Raw genomic sequence first — 25,848 nt, forward strand, 5'->3', positions numbered from 1 at the left:
GACTCGGGAAGAATATGGCGGTGGTTTGTGCACATACGGATGGAGCAATATCAAAAAGAATGAGGCAGGTAAAGAAAGGACATTTCATTGACCAAAAATGACGTTCTCATTCTTCCTTCCAAATATCAGAGGGCAAGTACCACTGTCCCATTTCCATTAGACGCTAGTGATTCAGAAACAGCCTTCAACTCCATACGTTAAGGATCTTAAGGCTTGATTTATACTACTATAAAGGCATTCTTGATGCACTCTTACAAGTGTAAGGAGACTGCAGGCCACGTAGCCTTGACTTCCTCCTGAGCAAGACACAACCTCCTAACAGGATGGCAGCTGATGTGATAACGTGCAAGCTTTCTGCACAGTGACTCACAGAGGGCTGGAGATGGGACTCACCCAACCTAGGTTATTTTTTTTTTCCTCCCAAACTCTGTCCCAGGAGTGAGCAGAAAATGATTTAGAGGTCAAAGAGAAGAGCCTCCGAGTGTGCATAATTCAACATTCCACCAGAGTTCACGTCTCCTAATAATATTCTCCATTACCAGTTGGAAAACAAAAGTTGTAAGGCGTTTCATTGTCTTTTTGTCTGCAAGTGACAAAGAGATGAAATAAACATATGTGGGATGCCAAGCACAAAAGCGCAGGATGGATGCAGGACGGAGCTGCATCCCAGACCTTTAAAATATGGCAAACCTATACGTTGGTGGCAAACCTGCCCTGGGGTCTTGAAATTAGTGTCTGTCTTTAAAGCAACAGGCTTTCCTGGGGAACGGGACACTTTTCGATGTAGCTCCACGCAGTAGGTTGGGGACGGCCGAGATTTACAGTTGATTAACCTGCATAGCTGAGTTGCTTTCTCAAAGGCTTCTAGGAAGGGATTACTTCTGCGCCCAAAGAGCCCGAGAGAATGGGGAGGGCGGCTCGCGGCCGTAGTAATGTGCATTCCCCAGGCTCCGTACACTGTGCTCATTGAAGCAGATAAAGCAAAGTTAAAGAAGCATTTAGTTCTTCAGAATGGCAGCCTTAATAAGTATCTTTTTTTGTGTGGAAGGATTTAGGAGGAGGGGAGGGTGAGCCTTAGTGCAGGCATTATTTCTTCATACAAAAAGAGAAAATGTGCATACAGTGAAATGCATAAAAAGCCAAAACGCGCCCGGCTCCCCGCCTCCCTCCCTCCCCCAAGGAAAAGATGCTGAACACACACTCCCCAAACGCCAGAGCATGAATCTTCACAGCTTAATAGTCCCGGGGCCATTGTGCACTTTCTCCTGGGAAAGGCAGCTCATTCATCTGCAACCGCCCAAGTTCAACCTTTCAGCTGTGAGAACCGGGGTGGGGTGGGGGTGGGGGGTGCGCACGGCCCTCCAGAGTCCCACCGTCTTTAGCAGGAGGAGGCCAGAAGAGGTGCCATGTCCGTCTGGTCGCGTCCTGAGGAAGAACGGCTCGGCTTCCCCGGCCCCTCGCCACAACACTGCCATCGAGGCACGGGAGGAGAGTCTGTGAAAGGCTGGGCCAGCCCCACCTGCAGGCAGCCGAACCCTCCAAGTGACCTTTGCCTGCACGGCTCTCATCGTAAACAGCATTCCCGACATGGAATCTGACAAAGAATCAGTCCCCTGTAGTGAATTCAAATGCACGCGGTTTAATAAGGCAGTGGCTTATGATCCCACTTCTCCTCCTCAGCTCGGCCTCACCCATAACCTGTCTTCCAACACGAAGAGACGTTAGCAGGAACGCAGCCACTGGTATAACGAAAAGTGCATCGGGGTTGCGGCATTTGTCCCTTGAATGGGGTTTTCCATTTAGCTAAAGAAGGTGATTAAACCAGTTCATCCACACCTTTGTCTCTATGCCAAAAATTTTCAAGAGGGACTTCCCATAACCTAAGGCAGATGGGGAAAGTTTGTCTTTGAGGTCCACAGACATTTGGGACTATAATAGAAAGAAGGAAGGAAAGAAAGGAAAAAAGAAAGGAAGAGAAAGAGAGAGGCACAGAGAGGAAAAAAAAAAAAGAAAGAAGAAGGAGGCAAGGAAGGAGGGGAGAGAGAAGGCAGGCCATCCTTACAAAGTGCACACTTGAAGCCGCTGCATCCCTCGCACCAATGGAAAATGAACTCACCCACTCTGGTCGCTCCGCTCTGAAAGGACGCAGTTGAGAGAAGTCCTTTCTTTATTGTGTGGTTTTAAAGACTATTCTTTGACCTCTGCTATTTATGACTTGAAAGCTGTGAAGACAGGGCCAGACCCCTTTGGCTCCAAAAGGCGCTCACAAACAAAAGCTTTTCACCTTTGTTCCACTTACCTCATTCCACCCCCCACCCCCCTGACTCAGAACACATCCCTACCGCAGACCCCTGGTTTCACAAACTGAATTCTCCCCTTTCTCTGGCCCAGTTACAGCCATTGCCGAGCTGACAAGTGGCCACCTTCGCTCCTTTGCAGGGAAGGAAGCCCTAGTCATCACCACCCGGCTGAGAGGGGGTCTGGTAGGAATATAGATGTCTTGTCATCTCATGTCAGTTAACCATGAAATTGTAGACAGAATGGTTCAGGAAACCAAGCAACGCACGGGGGCAAGTTTCAGCCACAGTGTGGGATTTCTCGAGTTATTATTTTACGATTTACAGATTAATCTGTTCTCTTTCTCACTCTTAATAGCATTCGAGACAGTTTTCAAAGTTCCATCGGATATAGCCAGAAAAACAGATAAAAACTGGACAATAAAAACTGGAGTCAGTGATAAAGCTAGTTCCCAAAATACATGAGATAAATTTCAGTAACCTTGCTAAAGTAAGTGATTTTATTTACCGTTGAGCCTTCCAACAGCCAACCCTAAGGGAAAAATACAGGGTCCGAGGGCTAAAATATACACCAGTTTCTAGGGGAAGAATAATTCCTGTTGATTAGATGAACATGGCTGAAGGAGGCATGGCAATCCACTCCAGTACTCTTGCCTGGAGAACCCCATGGACAGAGGAGCCTGGCGGGCTACAGTCCACAGGGTCGCAAAGATTCGGACACGACTGAGTGACAAAGCACACAACAAGGTAAATACGATGAATGCCCTCCCAAGTTTTCTCCTAAAAACAGCATGGAATAACAGACCGATGTCCTCGGCAAGTTCCTCAGAGTGTTCCCCAACGACTGAGTTTCTGAGACAGTCTCTGAGAATACTGCATGCCTTGCATTGCAGCAACATGGGGTTCAGTAAATGTCATTCATTAAAGGACAATTTTGAGATAGTGAAGGGATGTAGTTTAGTCCTGTAATCAAGGCATGGATGGTACAGCATCTGGAAACTCTATATGCATGGAAGTGAAAGTCGTTCAGTTGTGTTTGACTCTTTGCGACCCCACGGACTATACAGTCCATAGCATTCTCCAGGCCAGAAGACTGGAGTGGGTAGCCTTTCTTTTCTCCAGGAGATCTTCCCAACCCAGGGATCGAACCAGGATCTCCTGCACTGCAGGCAGATTCTTTATCAACTGAGCTATCCATGAGGCACGTACAAATGTTGGTGCTCTGGGTGACTTTCTGTACTGCAAGGATACAAAAGGTTTGAGCTAGCCCTTGGCAAGTACCAGGAAAGCAGTGGCGTGTGGATTATCACTGTCATTTCACAGGCAGCAGGGTGCTCTTAGCTCCGATACCCACAGCAAAAATTACATATCCTAACGAGGATGATTGTTTGGATAAGAATGTCACCCTAACTCTGCCTACACACACATCAAAGAAGGTGAACGAAGTACTTGGTCAAGATCCTTCTTAGGAAATAGTACTTTCTCTTCCAACACGGAAGAAACCAAAAACGTACAAGCTCAATGGGACATCCTATCCGTGGCTGCAGTAATTTTAGGCTGAGAGTTTAGAACAAGTGCCCAGCTTAGCCATCACACACACATACACAGTTCATATTGGAATCAAGCAGAGCCCTATGGGGCTTTCCCAAGATAGACCTCCCCCAAGTCCTCCGACTTCCTCCTGATTCTTCGAAAACTTTAGCCTCCTAGGCTTTCCCTGAGATCCAAAAAGCAAACTTAATCTGAAAAGGGAGAGAATGCAAAAAAGACGGGAAAACAGTCAAGGAAGACAAAATAATAACAGTTTATCCATTAAACAAAATCAAGGATGGCTGTTTCCTCCCTAGGGGCTACAGATAACATTCTGAGCTGTGTCCTTGAGCGGTTTTGCAGATACGGAAACCCCACCGTGTGAAGGAAGTTTACTTCATGTTGACCACAAGCATTCCAGACCCGATAGAACCAGAAGTCTGATGAGGTTGATTCCCAAAATACCACTTGGGTACCTCACCACCAACCAAGCAGAATAATGTCCATAAGCTGATCACACGCCTGCAACCCCTCTCCCGCACCCAGTCATTAAAAACATTTTCCTATACGCTATGACATCCCTGATATGTAGAATCTATAAAGAAATTATACAAATGAACCTACTTACAAAACAGAAAGCGACTCACAGACTTAGAGAATGAACTTATGGTTCATTCACCAAGCAACTACTGTCCAGCCCAGGGAACTCTGCTCAGTGTGGCAGCCTGGATGGGAGGGGAATTCGGGGAAGAATGGATACATGTGTATGTATGGCTGAGTCCCTTCAGTGTTCACCCAAAACTATCACAAGATTATTAATCGGCTATGCACCAAAACCGGAGAAGGCAATGGCACCCCACTCCAGTACTCTTGCCTGGAAAATCCCATGGACGGAGGAGCCTGGTGGGCTGCAGTCCATGGGGTCGCTAAGAGTTGGACACGACTGAGCGACTTCACTTTCACTTTTCACTTTCATGCATTGGAAACGGCAATGGCAACCCACTCCAGTGTTCTTGCCTGGAGAATCCCAGGGGCGGGGGAGCCTGGTGGGCTGCCGTCTATGGGGTCGCACAGAGTCAGACACGACTGAAGCGACTGAGCAGCATACACCAAAACAAACAAAAAAAGAGTAAAATAAAAATTTCCCTGAACTTCCTTCATGGCCCCAGGTTACCACCCCGTGCTTTAACTGCAAGAGGCACAGGTTCAATTTCTGGTCCCCTGGTTGGGTAAGTTCCACTTTCTGGCTAACTCAAATGTTGTTGTTCAGTCCCTACGTCCTGTCCGACTCTTTGCGGCCCCATGGAGTGCAGCATACCAGGCTCCTCTGTCCCCCACTACCTCCCAGAGTTGGGCCCAAATTCACATCCACTGAGTTGGTGATGCGATCTAACCTCTGATGGAACACATTACAACTTCAAAACATCTGGCAGACCATCATCACCATGTAATGCATGCTCACGGAGATGTTTTTCATACGTTCCATGTGCAATCCCTTTCTCAAGTCAGCTTTCAGGAACTCTTCCTCAGTCATGGGCCAAATAAGAGATTTCGTTTGTGTCTCCTTCCGTGAGATGGGAGGAGAAATCCAGGAAGAGATGCGGAAGGGGTGGGGATTACGAGTTACACGGAGGTGCTTTTTCCCTTCCCCGTGTCTTTGCTTTGAAGTTTACGGCAGGTGGACATTCTTTCATCGCCGTAAAAACTGATAGGGAACAATCAGAAACATGTTGGGCTATTGGCGTGCCACATGCTGGACTTGAATCCAAATAAGAACCTGTTCTTTTCCTTAAATATTGATCGCGCTACTGGCCAAGTGTTGCAAGTTAATGCAGCACACAGGCTAGTTTCTAGGCTAAAAAAAACCTCAGAATGTTCCAGCTACTGCTGGCTAATGATGCCCCAAAGCACACTAATATGTTTGATAAAAGTTCCCAGCGTGAGGGCGGAAAACACTTACCATAAGAATGACTGTGTGAGGCAAAGCAAATCAACAACACCGCTATAGCCTGCCTTCCACGCTGGAGGCTCCAATTAGAGCTGTGAACCTGCGTTCCAGGAGGCTGCATCAGATGGAAGGGTGCCTCAGATCTCTCGTTGTTAAAACCATTAACTCACCAATCCACCTGCCCGGCCGGGCAGCGACCCTGCTAAGAGCCTTCAGCACTTACCACTTCAGACACGAAGCTCGGAAACTAGGTATTTATTTAGCTACACCATCTGCCTCAACCTGACGCAAAGAGACCACTCAGGGAAAAAGACCCTTGATGTTGGGGAAGATTGAGGGCAGTAGAAGGGGGCGACAGAGGATGAGGTGGTTGGATGGCATCACTGACTCAACGGACATGAGTGTGAGCAAATTCCAGGACATACTGAAGGACACGGAAGCCTGGTGTGCTGCAGTCCATGTGGTCGCAAAGAGTTGGACACGACTTTGTAACTGAACAACAAACAACCATCTGTAACTTGTGTTTGTTTTCATGGGCTCCACATTCTCCCACTTCGTTCTTTCTCTTTTCTCCACTTCTGCCTTTACGTCAGAGATCATACCGACTTGCATGTTTCCCTACAGTGATACTGGATGGAGGACTGGAGACTACGGTGGCATGTGGAACCCTAACTCAGACTTGCTGACTGTGTGATCTGCAACTGCACGGAGACCAGGAACTCTAAAGAGCTCAGGTCTCCCAGAGGAGAGACTTCATCGCTTGGCGAGCACTCAGCGGTCTTTGGCGTCCTCGAGATTATGCCATTTACTGGCACGGGGCTATAGGACAGTCTGACAAATGTGCATTCACCAGGTTTTATTCATCATGCTGGCACATTGCATTACTGACCGATTTTTCAAAAGAACAGTAGCCAAACTTTAACACACCTCACGATTTCTTTTCCTGTGTTCCATACACATTTTAATTTTAAAGAAATAGAATATCTCTCTTCCTAAGTGATCACATCCCATTTATTTAAAAATGAAGCTATAATCAAGGGGGTGGCAGAGGACAAGATGGTTGGATGGCATCATTGACTCAGTGAACATGAGTTTAAGCAAATTCAGGGAGACCGGAAAGGACAGGGAAACCTATCATGTCCATGGGGTTGCAAAGGGTCAGGCATGACTTAGCGAGTGAAGAACAATGCCATGACCATTACTTACGAAAATAATAACACTAATATTAAAAATAAAGGGAATTAATTACAACACTGGAGAAGTTTTCTACTCTTGCAGCACCATAAACCTACACCTTCTCTTGACACGTCAGTGGAGACTGTACTTATGAAAGAAAGTGAAAGAAAGTGAAGTCGCTCAGTCGTGTCCAACTGTTTGCGACCCTGTGGACTGTAGCCTACCAGGCTCCTCCGTCCATGGGATTCTCCAGGCAAGAATACTGGAGTGGGTTGCCACTTCCTTCTCCAGGGGATCTTCCCAACCCAGGGATCAAACCCAGGTCTCCCGCATTGGAGGCAGTCACTTTAACCTCTGAGCCACCAGGAAGCTTATGAAATACTTGGTAAACTCCCGAAAGATATCAATACGCTGGACAAGAGATGCTCGATATACATCAACTTTGTCCCTGAAATGGATATTTATACCAAGTCAGGGAAAACTGCATGAATATCAGTAAGTATTACCATAGGTTTTAAGTGTTTTAAAGTATAAGGAACAACTGGAATTTCAAACTGTTCCATATAACAGTACTGCAAAAGATAAACTGTTCAACTTTGGTTCTTGGGCTATTTGGACATAGCGCATTTCCATGGGTGCCTGAGTTTTCCTTTTCCTCCTTAAGATGTATTTTCCTGGGGCTCTATGGACTTACAGTCATTACCACATAAATCATGGAAAGCATTTAACACAAAACAAAAGCCTCCAACAGTCACATTCAGTTATGTTTCTGGGGTTTGACCTTTATCCAATAAATTTCACAGATGCCAAATGAAGCCGTCCAGATGTTCATACGAGCAAAACCAATCTTCCTCACCTCCAAATTTGGCTTCAGAATAAGCCTGGAAAATCACTACGAATCTGGAGTTATGGCCCTTATAAGAACAGAACTCCCACTGAGATCAAAGCAACAGGCCACCACACCAAGACTGAGCTCTGAATTACTGCTTTTCAACTCAAATCCTCGCAACCAAATGGGAAACAAAAGTCAACCAAGAGAGTTACAACATCCAGAAGGAGAAAGATGAGCACGCATGCACCCCAGATGGGTGGTTGTCACCAAGAGTGCCAGTCTTAGGCGCAAGGTTCAGAAAGCTAACAGACCATAACGTCAAAGCATACTTATCTTACAAATGCATGACTCTCGTGCAAATATAAAATGAACAAGTGTCAAATACTGAACTCATGAAATACTGCCAGGACCAGGGATATCTTACATTTGGTTCAAAGGAGAAATCCAAGGAATACAAACATACTGAGACAAAAAGGATCGCTTGAGTGGATTTACAAATCACGCAAAATGCTCTGTTGATGGGGAAGCTTCAGTTGCAGTCCCCTGCAAAAAACCATGTGCATTTCCACGGACAAGAGTCATCTGCATTCTTAACAGCCTCCTACCATTTGCAGAGGAAGAAAACACCTCAAAGATATGAACAATGCAGATAACCCACTAGATGCGAGGTGGAGAGCATCCAGCCACCTTTCATTTTGCCCATTTTGCAGTCCTCCACACGTCTTACCTGTGGAAGAGGATGAGATGGTTGGATGGCATCACCGACTCAATGGACATGAGTTTGAGCAAACTCTGGGAGACCGTGAAGGACAGGGAAGCCTGGCGTGCTGCAGTCCATGGGGTCGCAAAGAGCTGGACACTAAACGACTGAACAAGTCTTACTGGGATTCCCAGGTGGCGCTAGTGGTAAAGAACCCACTTGCCAATTCAGGAGACGTAAGAGACATAGGTTTGACCTCTGGGTTGGGAAGATCCCCTAGAGAAGGGCATGGCCACCCACTCCCATATGCCTGCCTAGAGATCCCATGGATAAAGGAGCCTGGCAGACTACAGTCCGTGGGGTTTCAAGAGTCGGACACGACTTAGTGACTTAGCACACACACACAACTCTTACTGGCCCTAATAATCACTGAACGTTCAAAAAGTAATTGTGGTTTAATATTTTCTTCCTATTGTTTGGGCTTCCTTGTGACTCGGACGGTAAAGCATCTGCCTGCAATGTGGGACACCTGGGTTCGATCCCTGGGTCAGGAAGATCCCCCAGAGAAGAAAACGGCAACCCACTCCAGTATTCTTGCCTGGAAAACGCCATGGACGGAGGAGCCTGGTGGGCTACAGTCCATGGAGTCGCAAAGAGTTGGATACGACTGAGCGACTTCACTTTCACTTTCCTTTCTTATTATTTACCATTCATTCAGTCAACGAATCCTCAAAAGCTGATCAACCATCGTCCACCCATGGTGTTAAAAACAGCCCATTTATTAGTTTCAATACATCAAGATACGTCTTTATATTGAGAGAAAAATACTACTTTACTGTTTTGTTTCTGCTTGCTTTTGCTCATGGGAATGCCCAGGCAGACAAGAGAGGCTGGCAAACTACAGCAAGTGGGCAAAGCCAGCTCAGCACCTGTTTTTGTATAGCTGGCGAGCACAGAACTGTTCTTACTTTTTAAAATGTGGCTGGCAAAAACAAAATTTCATGACATGGAAGTTATATGAAATTCCAATTTCAGTGTCTGCACATAACGTTTCATTGGAAAACAGCCACTTACTTTTGTTTCTCTCCTATCTATCACTTTTTTTCAGGCTACAATGGCCACAAGAATAGTTGCCACCGAGACCTGAAGGACTACAAAGATGAAAATATTTACTATCAGACCTTCTACAGAAACTGTATATGGTGAGAATCAGAATTCCTAACATTACAATGGGCCTCTGAAAAGGTGCTAGGCGCATACCACATGGTCAGTAAATCATGTGTTTATTTCCCTTCAAGTTACAAAGTAAAACTTCTGAGAACAGAACTGTGTTCTTCAATTCTTTTTGTTGCTGTTCAGTGGCTCAGTCATGTCCGACTCTCGGGGACCCCATGGACTGCAGCACACCAGGCTTCCCTGTCCGTCACCATCTCCCGGAGCTTGCTCAACTTCATGTCCATTGAGTCAGTGATGCCAACCAACCATCTCGTCCTCTGTCGTCCCCTTCTCCTCCTGCCTTCTCCCTTAATTCTTTTTTATAACTTGCAAAATGGACAGACAAAGGCTTCTGAACCTCTCTTGGAACTACTGAGATTGAAGTCAGGAAACTCCTCACCATGAGGGAGTCCTGCATGTTGTGATTGTCAGCATCCCTGACCTCCACCCACCAGATGCCAGTAGCTTCCCACCACCAATAGTGACCACCAAAAATGTCTCCCCGCATTGCCAAACATCCCGTGGGGAGCAAAATCGCTCTAGCTGGGTAAGCAGTGGCCTCAAGCTATGCTGGACATTAAGTCACTGTTCTAAATTACGAAGGAGCTGAAAGCTGCTAATGAACCCTGACTTCATTAAAGGAGGAAAATTTTCCTAATTAATAATAAATGATCTTTATTTATTATTAATTAGGAAATAATTAATTACCTGCCTCCTGAGAAATCTGGAGGTCAAGAAGCAACAGTTAGAAGCAGACATGGAACAATGGACTAGTTCCAAATTGGGAAAGGAGTACTTCAAGGCTGTATAATGTCACCCTGCTTATTTAACTTATAGGTAGAGTACATCAAGCAAAATGTCGGGGTGGAATAAGCACAAGCTGGAATTGTGACTGCAGAGAGAAAGAGAAATATCAATAACCTCAGATATGCAGATAACACCACCCTTATGGCAGAAGGTGAAGAGGAACTAAAGAGCCTCTTGAAGACAGTGAAAGAGGAGAGTGAAAAAGTTGGCTTAAAGCTCAACGTTCAGAAAACTAAGATCATGGCATCTAGTCCCATCACTTCATGGCAAATAGATGGGGAAACAATAGAAACCATGACAGACTTTTCCTTGGGCTCCAAAGTCACTGCAGATGATGATTGCAGCCATGAAATTAGAAGACACTTGCTCTTTTGAAGAAAAGCTATGACAAACCTAGACAGCATATTAAAAATAAAAAAAGCAGAGACATTACTGACAAAGGTCCATACAGTCAAAGCTAACGTTTTTCTAGTAGTCATGTATGGATGTCAGAGTTGGACCATAAAGAAAGCTGAGTGCCAAAGAATTGATGCTTTTGAACTGTGGTGTTGCAGAAGACTCTTGAGAGTCCCTTGGACTGCAAGGAGATCCAACCAGTCAATCCTAAAGGAAATCAGTCCTGAATATTCATTGGAAGGGCTGATGCTGAAGCTGAAACTCCAATACTTTGGCCACCTGATGCAAAGAGCTGACTTATTGGGAAAGACTCTGATGCTGGGAAAGACTGAAGGCAGGAGGAGAAGGGGACAACAGGGGATGTGATGGTTAGATGGCATCACTGACTCGATGGACATGAGTCTAAGCAAGCTCCAAGAGTTGGTGATGGACAGGGAAGCCTGGTGTGCTGCAATTCATGAGGTTGCAAAGAGTCAGAAAAGACTGAGCAACTGGGCTAAACTGAATAAATGATCATGCTGCATTACTCAGATACAAAATGGATTATATAACCTTTTTTTTTCCCTGAAGGTAGTACAGTAAGGATGTACTTTGGAGGAGGAAGAAAATGTAATGTATACATTTCATTCATGGATAATTCACAAATACTTAATGAGCACCAGCCAGAAGGGCTATCATAAAAAATATCCACAAGCAATAAATGACGAAGAAGGTGTAGGGAGAAGGGAACCCTCCTGCACTGTTGGTGGGGATGTAAATTGGTACAGCCACTATGGAGAACAGGATGGAGGGTCCTTAAAAAACTAAAAATAGAGCTATGGCCCTGCCCCCTTGGAGAATGAAATGGCACGCCACTCCAGTATTCCTGCCTGGAAAATGCCATGGACGGAGGAGCCCGGTGGGCTACAGTCCACGGAGTCGCAAAGAGTCAGACTCGACTGAAGCAACTTAGCCTACGCACATGACCCTGAAATCCCACTCCTGGGCACATATCCAGAGGAAAACCTGACCCAAGAGGATACATGCACCCAAGTATTCACTGCAGCACTGTCCACAACAGCAAAGACATGGAAACGACTCAAACGTACACCAACAGAAGAAAGGCTATAGCAGGTGTGGTGTGTATATAAAACGGAGTATTGCTCGCCATTACAAAGAAGGAAATCATGCCATCTGCAGCAACATCTATGGACCTAGAGATTGTCACGCTAAGTGAACCTAAGTCAGACGGAGAGGGAGAAATGCAGTGTGACCTACCTTATATGTGGAATCTACAAAGAAATGATCCACATGAACTGCTTACAAAACAGAAAGAGACCAACAGACGTGGAAAACAAACTTACGGTTGCCAGGGAGACGATAAGTCAGTGAGTTTGGGATAGACATGCACTCTGTTATATTTAAAATGGAGAACCAACAAGGAACTACTGTATAGCCCAGGGAAGTCTGCTCAGTACTCTGTAATAAGTTTATGCTCACCATACGCTTATTACAGATTGATGTGGAAAAGACAGACTGATGGGGGTTGAACACAGGAGGAAGTGCAGAGAGACCACAGGCAGATGAGATAGTGTTTACACTGAAGGAGATGCTTAGATATTAAAGGGCGTGAGGCAAATGGCAGCAGGATTCAGATGACACGTGGAAAGGGTCTTTCCAGCACCCACATGCACACAGGAGAATCCAGGAGCCCCGAGAGCATGCTCGTGGACAGGTCTACACGAGAGATGCTGGCAGACTGGACAAGGCTGGCAACTGGATTGGAGGAAGAACCCATGTTCTGGAAAGATCCTGATGGTGACGAACTTTGCAGACACAACCAGAACTAATTACAAACTGTGTACTTTCTATAAAAAGCAGAGACATCCCTTTGCCAACAAAGGTCTGTATAGACAAAGCTATGGTGTTTCTAGTGGTCATCTGTGGATGTGAGAGTTGGACCATAAAGAAGTCTGAGCACCAAAGAATTGATGCTTTTGAACTGTGGTGCTGGAGAAGACTCCTGAAGGTCCCTTGGACTGCAAGGAGATCCAACCAGTCCATCCTAAAGGAGATCAGTCCTGAATATTCACTGGAAGGACCGATGCTGAAGGTGAAGCTCCAACGCTTTGTCCACCTGATGTGAAGAGTCGACTCATTTGAAATGACCCTGATGCTGGGAAAGATTGAGGGCAGGAAGAAGGGGACGACAGAGGATGAGATGGTTGGATGGCATCACCGACTCAATGGACATGAGTTTGAGCAAACTTGGGGAGATAGTGAAGGACAGGGAAGCCTGGCATGCTGTAGTCCATGGGGTCGCAAAGAGTCAGACACGACTTAGCCTCTGAACAACAACTTTCTATGAAATATTATGTAAACTTTATCTTTTAACATACATTCAGTTATCTCATCAGCATAACTTTTTGACTTGGTGGGGTTTTTTTTTTATTCTTCTGTCCCAATATTTGTTCAAAACGGTTTTTAAAGTTGTAGATCTTTATTCAAGACCACAATGGAGACTGCATTCCCAACTTGAGTTGCCTCGATTGATTTGCTTGCCTCGGAAGTCCAATGGACAGAGAATCCTGGCTGGCCACCGTCCATCGGATAACAAAGAATCAGGCACGACTTAGTGACTGAACAACCACCACACCCGATTTGCTGAGTTATTTCAGGACCATTATCCAATATGTATGTGCTTGATTTTCCCCACGTGTAAAATGGAGTTATCATCGCTTACCCTTCACTTCATTAACCAGAAGATCAAGAGGAAAAGCTTACACAGTGCTTCAAAGTCTGAAAAGAAATGCGAATTATCTGCGAATGTACTCAGTGACGATAATATCCAAAGGAGATCAACTTTGATTAACATGTAAGGTTCATCCCCACGGATTCAGACTAAAGACAACCCTGAAATTTATGTCAGCTTTGTAATATATTCCAAAGGTTCTGTTGCAGTTAGCTGTGACTTATTGATTCATTTTTGCTTTCAGGCAAAAGGAATTGATTTCTGTTCTTGTGAAATTCACTCTCTCATGTCAGCCTTGATCATTCAATTATGAAATATGGTTCAACGATCTGTATTCCCCAGAGTTGCAATGTTCTTTAATTAGGGTATTTTAGAAGCAGTTCAAATGAATCTCTCCCATTCAAATTTCAAATGTATAAAAAAATTAATTTCTTGATGGGGTAAGGATAAAAGGGGTCCTAAGTATAAATAATACAGATACAAAAAATTACCATCATGTGAAGGCAAGTTATGACCAACCTAGACAGCATATTAAAAAGCAGAGATAATACTTTGCCAACAAAGGTCCGTCTAGTCCAGGCTATGGTTTTTCCAGTGGTCATGTATGGATATAAGAGTTGGACTGTGAAGAAGGCTGAGTGCTGAAGAATTGATGCTTTTGAACTGTGGTGTTGGAGAAGACTCTTGAGAGTCCCTTGGACTGCAAGGAGATCCAACCAGTCCATCCTGGGAGTTCATTGGAAGGACTGATGCTGAGGCTGAAACTCCAATACTTTGGCCACCTGATGCGAAGAGTTGACTCATTGGAAAAGACCCTGATTCTGGGAGGGATTGGGGGCAGGAGGAGAAGGGGACAACAGAGGATGAGATGGTTGGATGGCATTACTGACTTGATGCACATGAGTTTGGGTGAACTCCATGAGTTGGTGATGGACAGGGAGGCCTGGTGTGCTGCAGTCCATGGGGTGGCAAAGAGTCGGACACGACTGAGCAACTGAACTGAACTAAACTGAATACCCAACCAACAAAACTGGAAAAAAAAAAACTACTTATGAAATTTAGTCACATAGCCATATATTCTTACACACACACACACACACACACAATCTTTTTCTGTAGTGATGACATAAACAAATTCAACACTAGTTGAAAAACAATATAACAAATACCAGAAAATGTCTTATGATGGCCGATGTTTACGATACTATATAAAAAGGAAAAGGATCATAAATCAGACATTCCATTTCGGCCCAGAATCTCGAGAGTCAGAGATAAGCAAAGCTTGCTTTCACCAAATTATTTCACATTCACACGATTATACAACTTTGACTGTAAAATAAAAGAATGCTTCAATTTTCAGTCTAATAGTAGCACCCACGAAAGAAATTTCAGCAAACTCTGCTACAATCGCAAAGCACTCCAGTATGTATAGCAGGTTTCAATGTATTCACTTATACTATCTGAATATAAAGCCAACTTTCAGACTAGAGCTGAAGCATATACCTACATGTATACTACATATATATACACACATACAGATTCTTATAGCTTATGATGTTTTGGGACTGAGAAATTTATGCCATCAAACATATGAATGAGAATAATGTGAAATTTAGAATATGGGTGTGCAACAAGAAATACTCAGAAATAGAAAAGAGACTGCTTACTTAAAGAATCAAATTACTTAATGAGCAGTTCCTGCCCACAAAGTAAACACGTACAAAATAACTTAGCTGTAAGTCGGATGCATTAAGTATTCTGGTGGAATCAGAAGATGTTTTCTTGTTAAAAACATTTTTGACTAAAATAACTATAGAATGGAGAGACAAATAAGGTAATATATAGAAATACTGATACATACATCTTGATCACAGCAGTGACTACATTAACGGAATCTATACATGTGATAAAAACCTTACAAAACTATATTAATACATCCCTTGTACCAATGATGATTTTCTGCTTGTGATACTGTGCTATGAATATATAAGGTATAAACATTGGTGGAAAGAGGGTGAACAGTACATGTGATTTCTCTCTTACTAGCTTTGCAGCTTCCCGTGACTCTACACTTATTCCAAAATTAATTAAAAAAAAATACTGATACAGTTGTAGGGAACATACCTTTGAACATTGCTTGTGATTCTGGCACCAAACCAGGGAACCATTGTTCTGCAAAACGAAAAAGGAAACATTGACTCATTAGATACTTTTCTATTTGAAAACTGCATACACCTGTGTGCATTAATATAATTTTAAAATATCAGCCCTAATGAAAGACCAACTTGCCACCCTGCTACGTCTTTCTTCCTAAAACAGAAAAGTGGGTTTCTAATGGAAATCGTGTTTTGCCCTTGACTGCATGATACAAATACATATAAAATAATGAAGAATTTCGAGATGTTTTGGGAAGGAAAAGTGTGTGAGCCATCTCTCAGGGGTGTGCTGAGTGATGAAATACAGACCAGCAGGAAAATGACCTGCAGAGGTGTCTTCCTGGAGGCTTTTCAATTTCAACTAATCAGTAAAAAGAGTTTGAGCCTGGAAGTCAGATCCCATGGGAAAAACATTCTCTCTCTCTCTCTCTCTCTCTCTCTCTCTCTCTCTGTAAAGCATAAAGACATTAGCTCTTGCATGTGGTCAGTGGTATAACTAAGTGAGGGGATATGCACAAACCACTCAAACACACCAAATGCCACTAACATACATTCTTTCTCTAGAAATTTCCTTACTCTGCACACTTCAAAAAAAGACCCTGATGCTGGGAAAGATTGAAGGCAGAAGGAGAAGAGGGCGACAGAGGATGAGATGGCATCACCGACTCAATGAATGTGAGTTTGAGCAAGCTCCAGGAGAAATAGTAGAGGACAGAGAAGCCTGGCGTGCTGCAGTCCATGAAGTCGTGAACAGTCGGACGCAACTTAGCAAGTGAACAGCAGTCTTTTTGCTTCATCCATACTGTCACATACATCAATACTTCATTCATTCTTGTTTTATGTCATATCCTATTGTATGGATATCTGCTCTTCCATTCACAATAACATATCTTCCTAATGCAGGATTCTCAAAATCACAGGGTAGATCTCAACTGTTTAGGATTAGAAATTCCCCTCTTCTATCTAAAAGTCATTTGGCTAAAAGATCTCAGTCCTGCAGGAAAGCTTTCCCCATTAAGTGTCTCCGTCATACTAACTTGAGTCTCCTTTACAGGCTTAACTCCCCCAAGTTGCTGAATGCCTCTAACAATTTTAGATAATCTGGTATTAACCTCCTTACCCCCTCGATGAGCTGCACCCATCCTCAGTGGGCACTGATATCTCCCTACATTATCAATACCTACCAGTCCATCAATAAGGGCTGGAGCTGTGTATGAACAGCCTGGACTGAGGTCAGGCATGGTCTTCTGTAGGCTTGATATCAGAGAAATAAGAATTTAATAGGCTGAGTGGGGGCCAAAGCTGGACAAACAGTGGACACGGTTTAATTACTGGCAATAATGTGTTCAAGAAAGAGGCCATTATGGGAGAACCCGGTGTTTCATAAAAACTGGTGAGAAAGTTCACAAGGGCTTTAGGCAGACCAAGGTATTGGTCACAAGCAGGGTGTGCTGTGTTCAGACATGTCTCAGTCATGTCTGAGTCTTTGCGAGCCCTGGGACTGTAGCCCACCAGGCTCCTCTGTCTGTGAGATTTCCCAGGCAAGAATACTGGAGTGGGGTAGCCATTCCCGTCTCCAGGACATCTTGCTGGAGATACAGGGATCGAACCTGCATCTCCAGCATTGACAGATGGGTTCCTTACTACTGAGCCGCCTGGGAGGCCCATAGAGAGGGTTAACAACAGCAGCAAGAAGCAGGGGCCAAACGCTGAGAAGTATGTTGTTATGGCAACACTGGGGGCACGGTCTGGGGCATCGGGAGAACTTCTCTCCTCGTCGTCCCATTTGGGAAGGGTGTTTGTCGCCTGTCCCATGTGGGGTTGGGTCCTGCTGGGACTTCCAAGGCAGGTCTGGCCAGCCCACAGCCTGACCCCAACTTGAGTGCCCCGCGCTCACACCCCAGAGATGGGAACCAGTGAGGTTCCTTCCAAAGAGACACAGGGCTAAAGCGAATGGACTCCCAACCTTGGAGACTAGGTCAAGGCCAGATCTTGACCACCTCCTTCAGCAGGGTCATGGTCTGAGGGGGGCTTCCTTGGTGGCGTAGATAGCCAAGAATCTTCCTGCCAGTGCAGGAGACCCTGGGTTGGGAAGATCCCCTGGAGACGGGAAAGGCTACCCACTCCAGTATTCTTGGGCTTCCCTTGTGGCTCAGCTGGTGAAGAATCTGCCTACAATGCAGAAGACCTGGGTTTGATCCCTAGGTCAGGAACATCCCCTGGAGAAGGGGATGGCAACCCAGTCCAGTATTCTTGCCTGGGAAACCCATGGACAGAAGAGCCTGGTGGAGATATGCTCCATGGGGTTGCAAAGAGTCGGACACTACTGAGCGACTCCATGATAACAACAGTGTGGTCTGAGGACCTTCTGCCTTCCTGAGTCAGGTCAGCACGTCCTGCCCCTTGCCCTGGGACCCCTGACCTGGACCGGCTTCCACCAGCTTCCCCTCCAGGTCTTCCTTCCCCTGGACACACGGGCAGGCCCTCTACAGCTCTGCCTCTGCTCTTGAGAGATGCATCACACACCCTCCTGCTCTGGGATCTCTTTCCCCTGATCTGAGTCTTAAGCTCCTCAACGGGAGTGTGGTCCCGGAGACAGGGCTTCCTGTTTCCGCTCCACTTGAAACCTTCACACTGGCAACTGGACCAGCTTCTTAGGCCAATTGCAAGGGTGCCCAGAGCTTCAGAAGCAGGCATGGCAACTGCTCCCTGCCCCCAGTGATGGGCTGACAAAAATGTTACCAGCGGGGTCATATGCCACTGACCTGAGTATTATCGATAAATATCATGATTGAGACAGTACAAGCATTTGCTCTCGTTAGCTGGCAGAGTCACCTACATGATCAATCCATGGACCACACAAGCTTCCTCAAGGCACTGGGAGTCAAAGAGAGCCAATAATATATATATATATACACACACACACACATCCTGCAGCCAGTGGTGAAACTCAGCTATGAGTGCCATGGTGAGGAAAAGCGAGGGAGACAGACAGAGAGACTGAGAGTGGGCTGTGAATGAAATCTCCAGATGTATAAACCACAAGGAGAGTAGGAATCAGACCAGAGAGTTCCCAACATTGTAAGCTCAGAGAATATCAGATCAAGTGGTGCGGCTGGAGCAGGGAATAGCAGAGGAGATGGGGTGAACACGCAGGAAGCGGAGCAGGTTACAAATTACTGGAAAGAACACTTTTCACTTAGTATATGTCAGAGGGTTAAAGAAATAATAACAACATAGATTAGAGCTGTGAGAAGATCCATTCATGGCACATCTTGGTTAGAATCCTTCTGTTCGCTATGCAGGTAAAATGGTCAAATCTCAACAACAGACGAAACCAGGGAAGGCTGCCTCAGCCGCCTGGCAAACGCAAACACGACCGCCAGCCCCAGGCTGAGACACACATTGCCGCAGGTCCCGTTGGCCTGCACACCCCATCCCGACAGCCTCTGAGCCCATCTGTCATTGACATTTTCCTGGGATTTAATACCAACGCATTTCCTCCACCGAAGCGCTTTCATTTGAGGCCAAATCTCCCATTAATCATAAAAAATGAAAAGCTGTCCTTAGAAAGAAATATCGGGGGCAACAGCAAGCAGGCATGAAAGGTTTATTACGATTATAATCGTTAACTTTTTTATTACAAAAGATAGGATGTCATAGCTTGCTGGGGAAGATTAAAAAGATAATCCATGTAAAGTGTTTAGCAAAATGGTTGGCACAGAGTTAGACGTTTAAAAAAAAAGACGATTGTGATTATAAATTTTACTATGTTTGCCATTATTTTTGTTCTGAGGAGTGGAAGAGTAATCCTGGACTTTCAAACTCCCAGCTCCTGTGTATAACACGCACCCTATGCTAGCTGGTTTCATCTTATTAGTGAGGCTCAGAAGATGAGGGGGTTTGGGGTACTGAGATGGGTCGGGTTGGGGTGGGAAGTACCGTATTTTCTTCCCTTCAGTTCAGTTCAGTTCAGTCGCTCAGTCGTGTCCGACTCTTTGCGACCCCATGGACCGCAGCACACCAGGCCTCCCTGTCCATCACCAACTCCCAGAGTTTACTCAGACTCATGTCCATTAAGTTGGTGATGCCATCCAACCATCTCATCCTCCGTCGTCCCCTTCTCCTCCTGCCCTCAATCTTTCCTAGCATCAGAGTCTTTTCAAATGAGTCAGCTCTTCTCTGAGCGGTAGCAATTTTCCAACATTGGCCAATGTGATGAGAGGGCAATTGCTTTAACTGCCTTTTATTGGCCATTTGTATTTCCTCTACGGAGAACTGTCTCTGCATTTTAGCATTTCTATTTTGGAGCATCCACCCTCTTCTTAGATACTGTAGCAGCTATTAGTATCAATTAGACTTAGTAATAATTTGCCTGCTATTTACTGCTTTAAGTAAAAGATTGCCAGTACATTGTTTGACTTTTGAATTTACTCATGGAGTTTTCTCCACGTAGAAATTTTCTACACACACACACACACACACACACACATTTTCCTACCCAAAGTGTCTCTATTTCCTTTTGGAGTTTTGAGTTTCCTGTTTTCTTTAAAGCAATCGCTCCCCCTCACCCTGCCCATGACAAGGTTTTACAGCTGCCCTATGCTTTTGGTTTTATCAATCAGCATCTTCCACACAATTTATCTCTACAATGAACTTCTAAGAACCCTGCCTAATGGCATGGCGGATGTCTGTAAATCCCCGATTAGCTCCGGCCACTGTGTTTGGGCCAGGTGTGCACGAACTCCCCACCATCCACCTATGCAGCTTACCTGGAATGCTCTCTGAGCAGAGGAGCAATGGAAAAATATAAAAACCCTGAGCATTTCAACATCCCGCCCGGGGGAAGTTTTTAGCCGGATTACAATAGCCTTCACCAGTTAAGCCACTTGACAACAAAAAATAAAATACATATCTGCAATAAAGTCTCACTCTGGCCGAAAGCCAGCAAAAATAAAGAGCCAAAGTACATTAGGCATGAAAGATATTTGCCTCTAGAATCATCACTTTAACCTCCAGGTAGCATCAGACAGTGGGACTTTGGTAATTATAGAAAGATTACATCCTGTATTTTATTGGTTTAACGGGATCAAACATGAATGCCAGTCAGTCCAACTTTCAAAGAGTTTACGTAAGTTCAGTCAGCTGCACCCAGACACTATTTCAATGATATTTTCAAAGTCGCTTCATTTCCAGCCTTTTGATTTTTCCCTTCAAGAAAAAAAATAATAATTCTTCAAAAGCTTCAAGTAAAGAAAACACTTCACTCAAAGACGACCCACAAGGGAAGGATAAAGGCAGATGAAAACTAGCTATCTCAATACAGTCATTTGAAGAGAAAAAAGAGAATTAGAACAGATCCCCCTTGTTTTGGAGGTGATGTTGTGGCGTATCCCATAAGGACTAACCCGGGTGCAGTTTCAGGAACATGACACTGAATGAGTGCCCAACAGCAAGACGAACATCTGACCTGAAACCATTCCAGAGAACCCATGACAGACTGAAGCTTAACAAATCTGCCCTTTGAAACCACAATATCATTAGCTGTGACTCAATCAATTTTCTTTTCGTGGTAAATGGAGGGTTTTTAAAAAGAGGGCATGGATTGAAATTTAGGAATTTCCTTTTAATCTAGAATATTTTTCTGTGACCTTGGAATTAAGAAATAAAATACTTGATTTCATTCATCGTCACAAGGATATTCCTTTGTATTGTCGATATACTCACAAATTTCTCGTATATTCAACAGCAGCTAAGAGGGGTGTTCAGAGACTTCGATTGAGATTAGACATTTTCATGGCTCAAAGTATTAAAAAAATTGTTTTAAACATTTATTTTTATTCATTTGGCTGCAGCCATTCTTAGTTACAGCAAGCAGATCTTTAATTGCAGCATGCAAACTCTTTTTAATTGTGGCCCATGTGTAAACTACTTCCCTGACTGGGGATCGATCCCAGAACACTTGCGTTGGGAGCGCATAGTCTTGGCCATCGGATCACCAGGAAAGTCCCTCAAAGTACTTTTTTTTTTTTTTAATGAGTCTTTGCTAGTGACCATCACAACTATACATCCATTCTAAATATGTCTCAGGAAACTTAAATGCATATTGCTAAGTGAAAGAAGACAATCTGAAAAGGCTACGCATTGTATGATTCCAGCTTTGCGACGTTCTAGGAAAGGCAAAGCTATGGAGACAGTAAACGGATCCGTGGTGGCCAGGGGTTGCGGGGAGGGAGGGATGAACAGGTAGACTACAGAGGATTTTTAGGGCAATGAACCAACTCTGTGTGACAGTGTCGTGGTGGACACATGTCATTATGCGTTTGTCCAAAACTCACGGAATGCACAAGATGAACCCTGATGTAAACTGTGGACCTGGGGTGATGATGATGCGTCAGTGGGGGTTCCTTAGCATAGCAGATGTACCACTAGGGTGGGATGTTGGTAACGAGTGAGGCCGTGCATATATGGGGCCATGGGGTGTATGGGAACTCTTGGTATTTTCTGCTCAATATTTTTTGTGAAGCTGCTGTTGCTGCTGCTAAGTCGCTTCAGTCGTGTCCGACTCTGTGCGACCCCATAGACGGCAGCCCACCAGGCTCCCCAGTCCCTGGGATTCTCCAGGCAAGAACACTGTAGTGGGTTACCATTTCCTTCTCCCTTTGTGAAGCTAAGAAGCTCTAAAACAAAATCTACTTAAAGAGAAGAGAAAAAAAAAGCTCAATGTTTATATTTGTTGTTTACAGTACAAGTTCTTTTGTTATGGATTATCCGCAGTAACAGAGAAGGCAATGGCAACCCACCCCAGTACTCTTGCCTGGAAAATCCCATGGACGGAGGAGCCTGGTAGGCTGCAGTCCATGTGGTTGCTAAGAGTTGGACACGACTGAGTGACTTCACTTCACTTTCACATCCTCAGTAAACAAGCAAGCTTTTCATTAACCCCTCCCCATAAATTTCCCTCTACATTCGACAACTATCTCACAGTGAACTGAATTCTACAGGAAAACGCTATCTGACCACACAAACCTACCCCCTCAAACGCCCAGCCCTCCCCTGTGGCCCGCACCACTGGAACCCAGGGTCTGGGCACGCTCTGTGCTTCATTTCCTGACACCTGGCAGCCTGTCCAGGAATGAGAACCTCTGTAAGTGCTGTTCTTCCATCCGGGACTTGTCCGCTCCCCAAGGCGACTTCCACGCCACTTCTTCCAGGAAGCCCTCCTTGATGCTGGACTCCCTGACTACGATAGCTCCCCAGCGGCACATGCCCTGGGTTTCCCTGCACTTCTGTTCCAAAGCACTCTAAATGGTGGTCAAGTATAAACGTATTTGTATTGTTTTTCCTTAATGATCATCACCACCCCACCCCCACCCCCCTGCCCATGAGTTCCTCAAATACAGAATGTGTCTGTATCCCCCCCTCACCACTGGCTTCCTCATGATCTTAAAGAATCCTGGCTGAATAATAAATGAATGGAATAGGGAGTCATAAATGAAATTACACTTTAATCATTAGGTCATGAGGAACTTTAAGGAAATGAAGAGATAGAGATGAACAAACTGTTCATCTTCACTAGGTAGAGATTTCAGAAAATGGCTTTACTAGTTTGCTTCCTATGGTACCCCACTCCAGTATTCTTGCCTGGAAAATCCCATGGATGGAGGAGCCTGGTAGGCTGTAGTCCATGGGGTCGAGAAAGTCGGACACGACTGAACGACTTCACTTTCACTTTTCACTTTCCTGCATTGGAGAAGGAAATGGCAACCCACTCCAGTGTTCTTGCCTGGAGAATCCCAGGGACGGGGGCGCCTGGTGGGCTGCCGTCTATGGGATCGCACAGAGTCAGACACGACTGAAGTGACTTAGCAGTTTGCTTCCTGTAGAGAAGAGATTCAGCGTCCTAGAGATTCAGCATCCTAGAGATTCAGCATGAGAATATGAAAAACTGAATGAAGGCTTGTATACAAAGTCAAGTGTAAATCATTTAAGAAATAATCATGCTGACAATCTTTTTATAGATGTAAATAAAGTCATCTAAAGAAAATTTATAGAACGGCAAGCGTTAGACAATGCCATATGGGAAAGCATTCCTTTTATTAGCGCTTGACTATGAATTTTAACAAGGAATATGCTTCCAAATTCCATCTTGGGGAAAGGACGGCATGCAACTTTCATTACTCACTCTCCCCGATGGAATGAGGGGAGCCACCATGGAATTACGGAATTGGAGGTACCGGCTTCTGTTAGCACATCCCAAGGAACAGTCTTCCGACTTTTATCTCCTCCAAGAAGATGTGTTAATTCTGAATTCATCCTTGCCACAGCTGTGACTGTGGATATGTAAACTACATTTGGTATTCAAATGTACATTCTCAGAAGAAAATTCTGGTAAATCGTGCCCTCTCCACGAAAATCACATTAAGCCCTGCAAGATATTTCAAGACAGAATAAGTAGCTTGTGCGGAAAGAAATCCAACCTTCGGTAGGTTGAGAGGGAGCCTTAAAGGTAATAACTAAAATTGAGTTAATGACTCGTATTACAAAGTAAGGGAAGCGTGAGCAACAGAGCAGCTACATAAATTAAACAACGACAGCATTGTTCCTGGGAAACCTAAAAAAAAATAAAGAAACGTCTGTATAAACCTCATTCTCTTCCCACCTCCTCCTTCACAGCGGAGACAAGGAACAGTGATGAACATAGCCTATAAAGGCAGGCGTGCTCAGACATCGCTCTCAAGTTCTTGCAAATTGTGTGGATCCTCCCCGTTCCAGGAATTTCTCCCCCATCGCCATACCTGCTTGTAGAGAAAGTAAACAAGTATCTATGGAATAAAGTGTCCAGGCTGAAAGGGCAGAGATAATGGCATTCCTCAGGTAGGAATGACCATCGACTTCAAAGTTCTGGAAGGGTTCTTTCCGAGATGGGACGGCCACACACTCTTGCGTTTCTAACCCTTGCTTCAAAGTGGCCCTAACTTCAGTCTGAATCACCTTGTGATTCAGTCTCAGTGTTGGTGGGAAAGATGAGACTGGGAAGAGGAGACGAGAATGAGCCATAGGGAGAAAGCAGAAGAAACAGGGAAGAAAGATAGAAGAGGTCCCAAAAGTCTGATGTAAAGGGCATATTAGGTCCCAGGGCATAATTGTGAGATGTTAAAACCCCTTTGAAATTGAATATTAAAGACAGACTTTATTTTCTTGGGCTCCAAAATCACTGCAGATGGTGTCGGCAGGCATTAAATTAAAAGACGCTTTGCTCCTTGGAAGAAAAGCTATGACTAACCTAGACAGCATATTAAAAAGCAGAGACATTACTTTGTTGACAAAGGCCCATATAGTCAAAGCTATGGTTTTTCCAGTAATCATGTATTGATGTTAGAGTTGGACCGTAAAGAAAGCTCAGTGCCGAAGAAATGATGCTTTTGAACTGTGGTGTTGGAGAAGACTCCTGTGATTCCCTTGGACACAAGGAGATCAAACAAGTCAATCCTAATGGAAATTAGTGTTAAATATTCATTGGAAGGACTGATGCTGAAATTGAAGCTCCAGTCCTTCAGTTCAGTTCAGTTGCTGAGTCGTGTCTGACTCTTTATGACCCCATGGACTGCAGCATGCCAGGCTTCCCTGTCCAGTAGCAACTCCTGGACTCATGTCCATCAAGTCAGTGATGCCATTCAGCCATCTCATCCTCTGTCGTACCCTTCTCCTCCCGCCCTCAATCTTTCCCAGCATCAGGGTCTTTTCCAATGAGTCAGCTCTTCGCATCAGGTGGCCAAAGGATTAGAGCTCCAGCTTCAGCATCAGTCCTTCCAATGAATATTCAGGACTGAATTCCTTTAGGATGGACTGGTTGGATCTTCTTGCAGTCCAAGAGACTCTCAAGAGTCTTCTCCAATGCCACGGTTTCAACAAAAGTAAGTAGATATGAAGTGTATTTCTCGGAGATGAGGGTGGGGAAGGCATTAACCCTGTGGTTAATGCCTCTTCAGTGTGGAAGAGGAACGTGAGTTCACATGAAATAGGAGATGAGCAGGTCAGCACTTCCGCCCAAAGACAC

General features: G+C 44.7%; 1 protein-coding gene across 1 annotated transcript in view; it reads right to left on the reverse strand.

The window, feature by feature from the left end:
• ANOS1 (anosmin 1) overlaps window positions 1-25,848 on the reverse strand; it is a 202,194-nt gene that overhangs the window by 148,975 nt on the left and 27,371 nt on the right. Inside the window, exon 2 of the mRNA XM_025277307.3 lies at window positions 15,757-15,804. Within this exon, the coding sequence (XP_025133092.3) occupies window positions 15,757-15,804 (48 nt within the window). The remainder of the gene's footprint in view (window positions 1-15,756; window positions 15,805-25,848) is intronic.

This window comes from Bubalus bubalis, chromosome X (assembly GCF_019923935.1).
Source record: "Bubalus bubalis isolate 160015118507 breed Murrah chromosome X, NDDB_SH_1, whole genome shotgun sequence".
Lineage (NCBI taxonomy): Eukaryota > Metazoa > Chordata > Mammalia > Artiodactyla > Bovidae > Bubalus > Bubalus bubalis.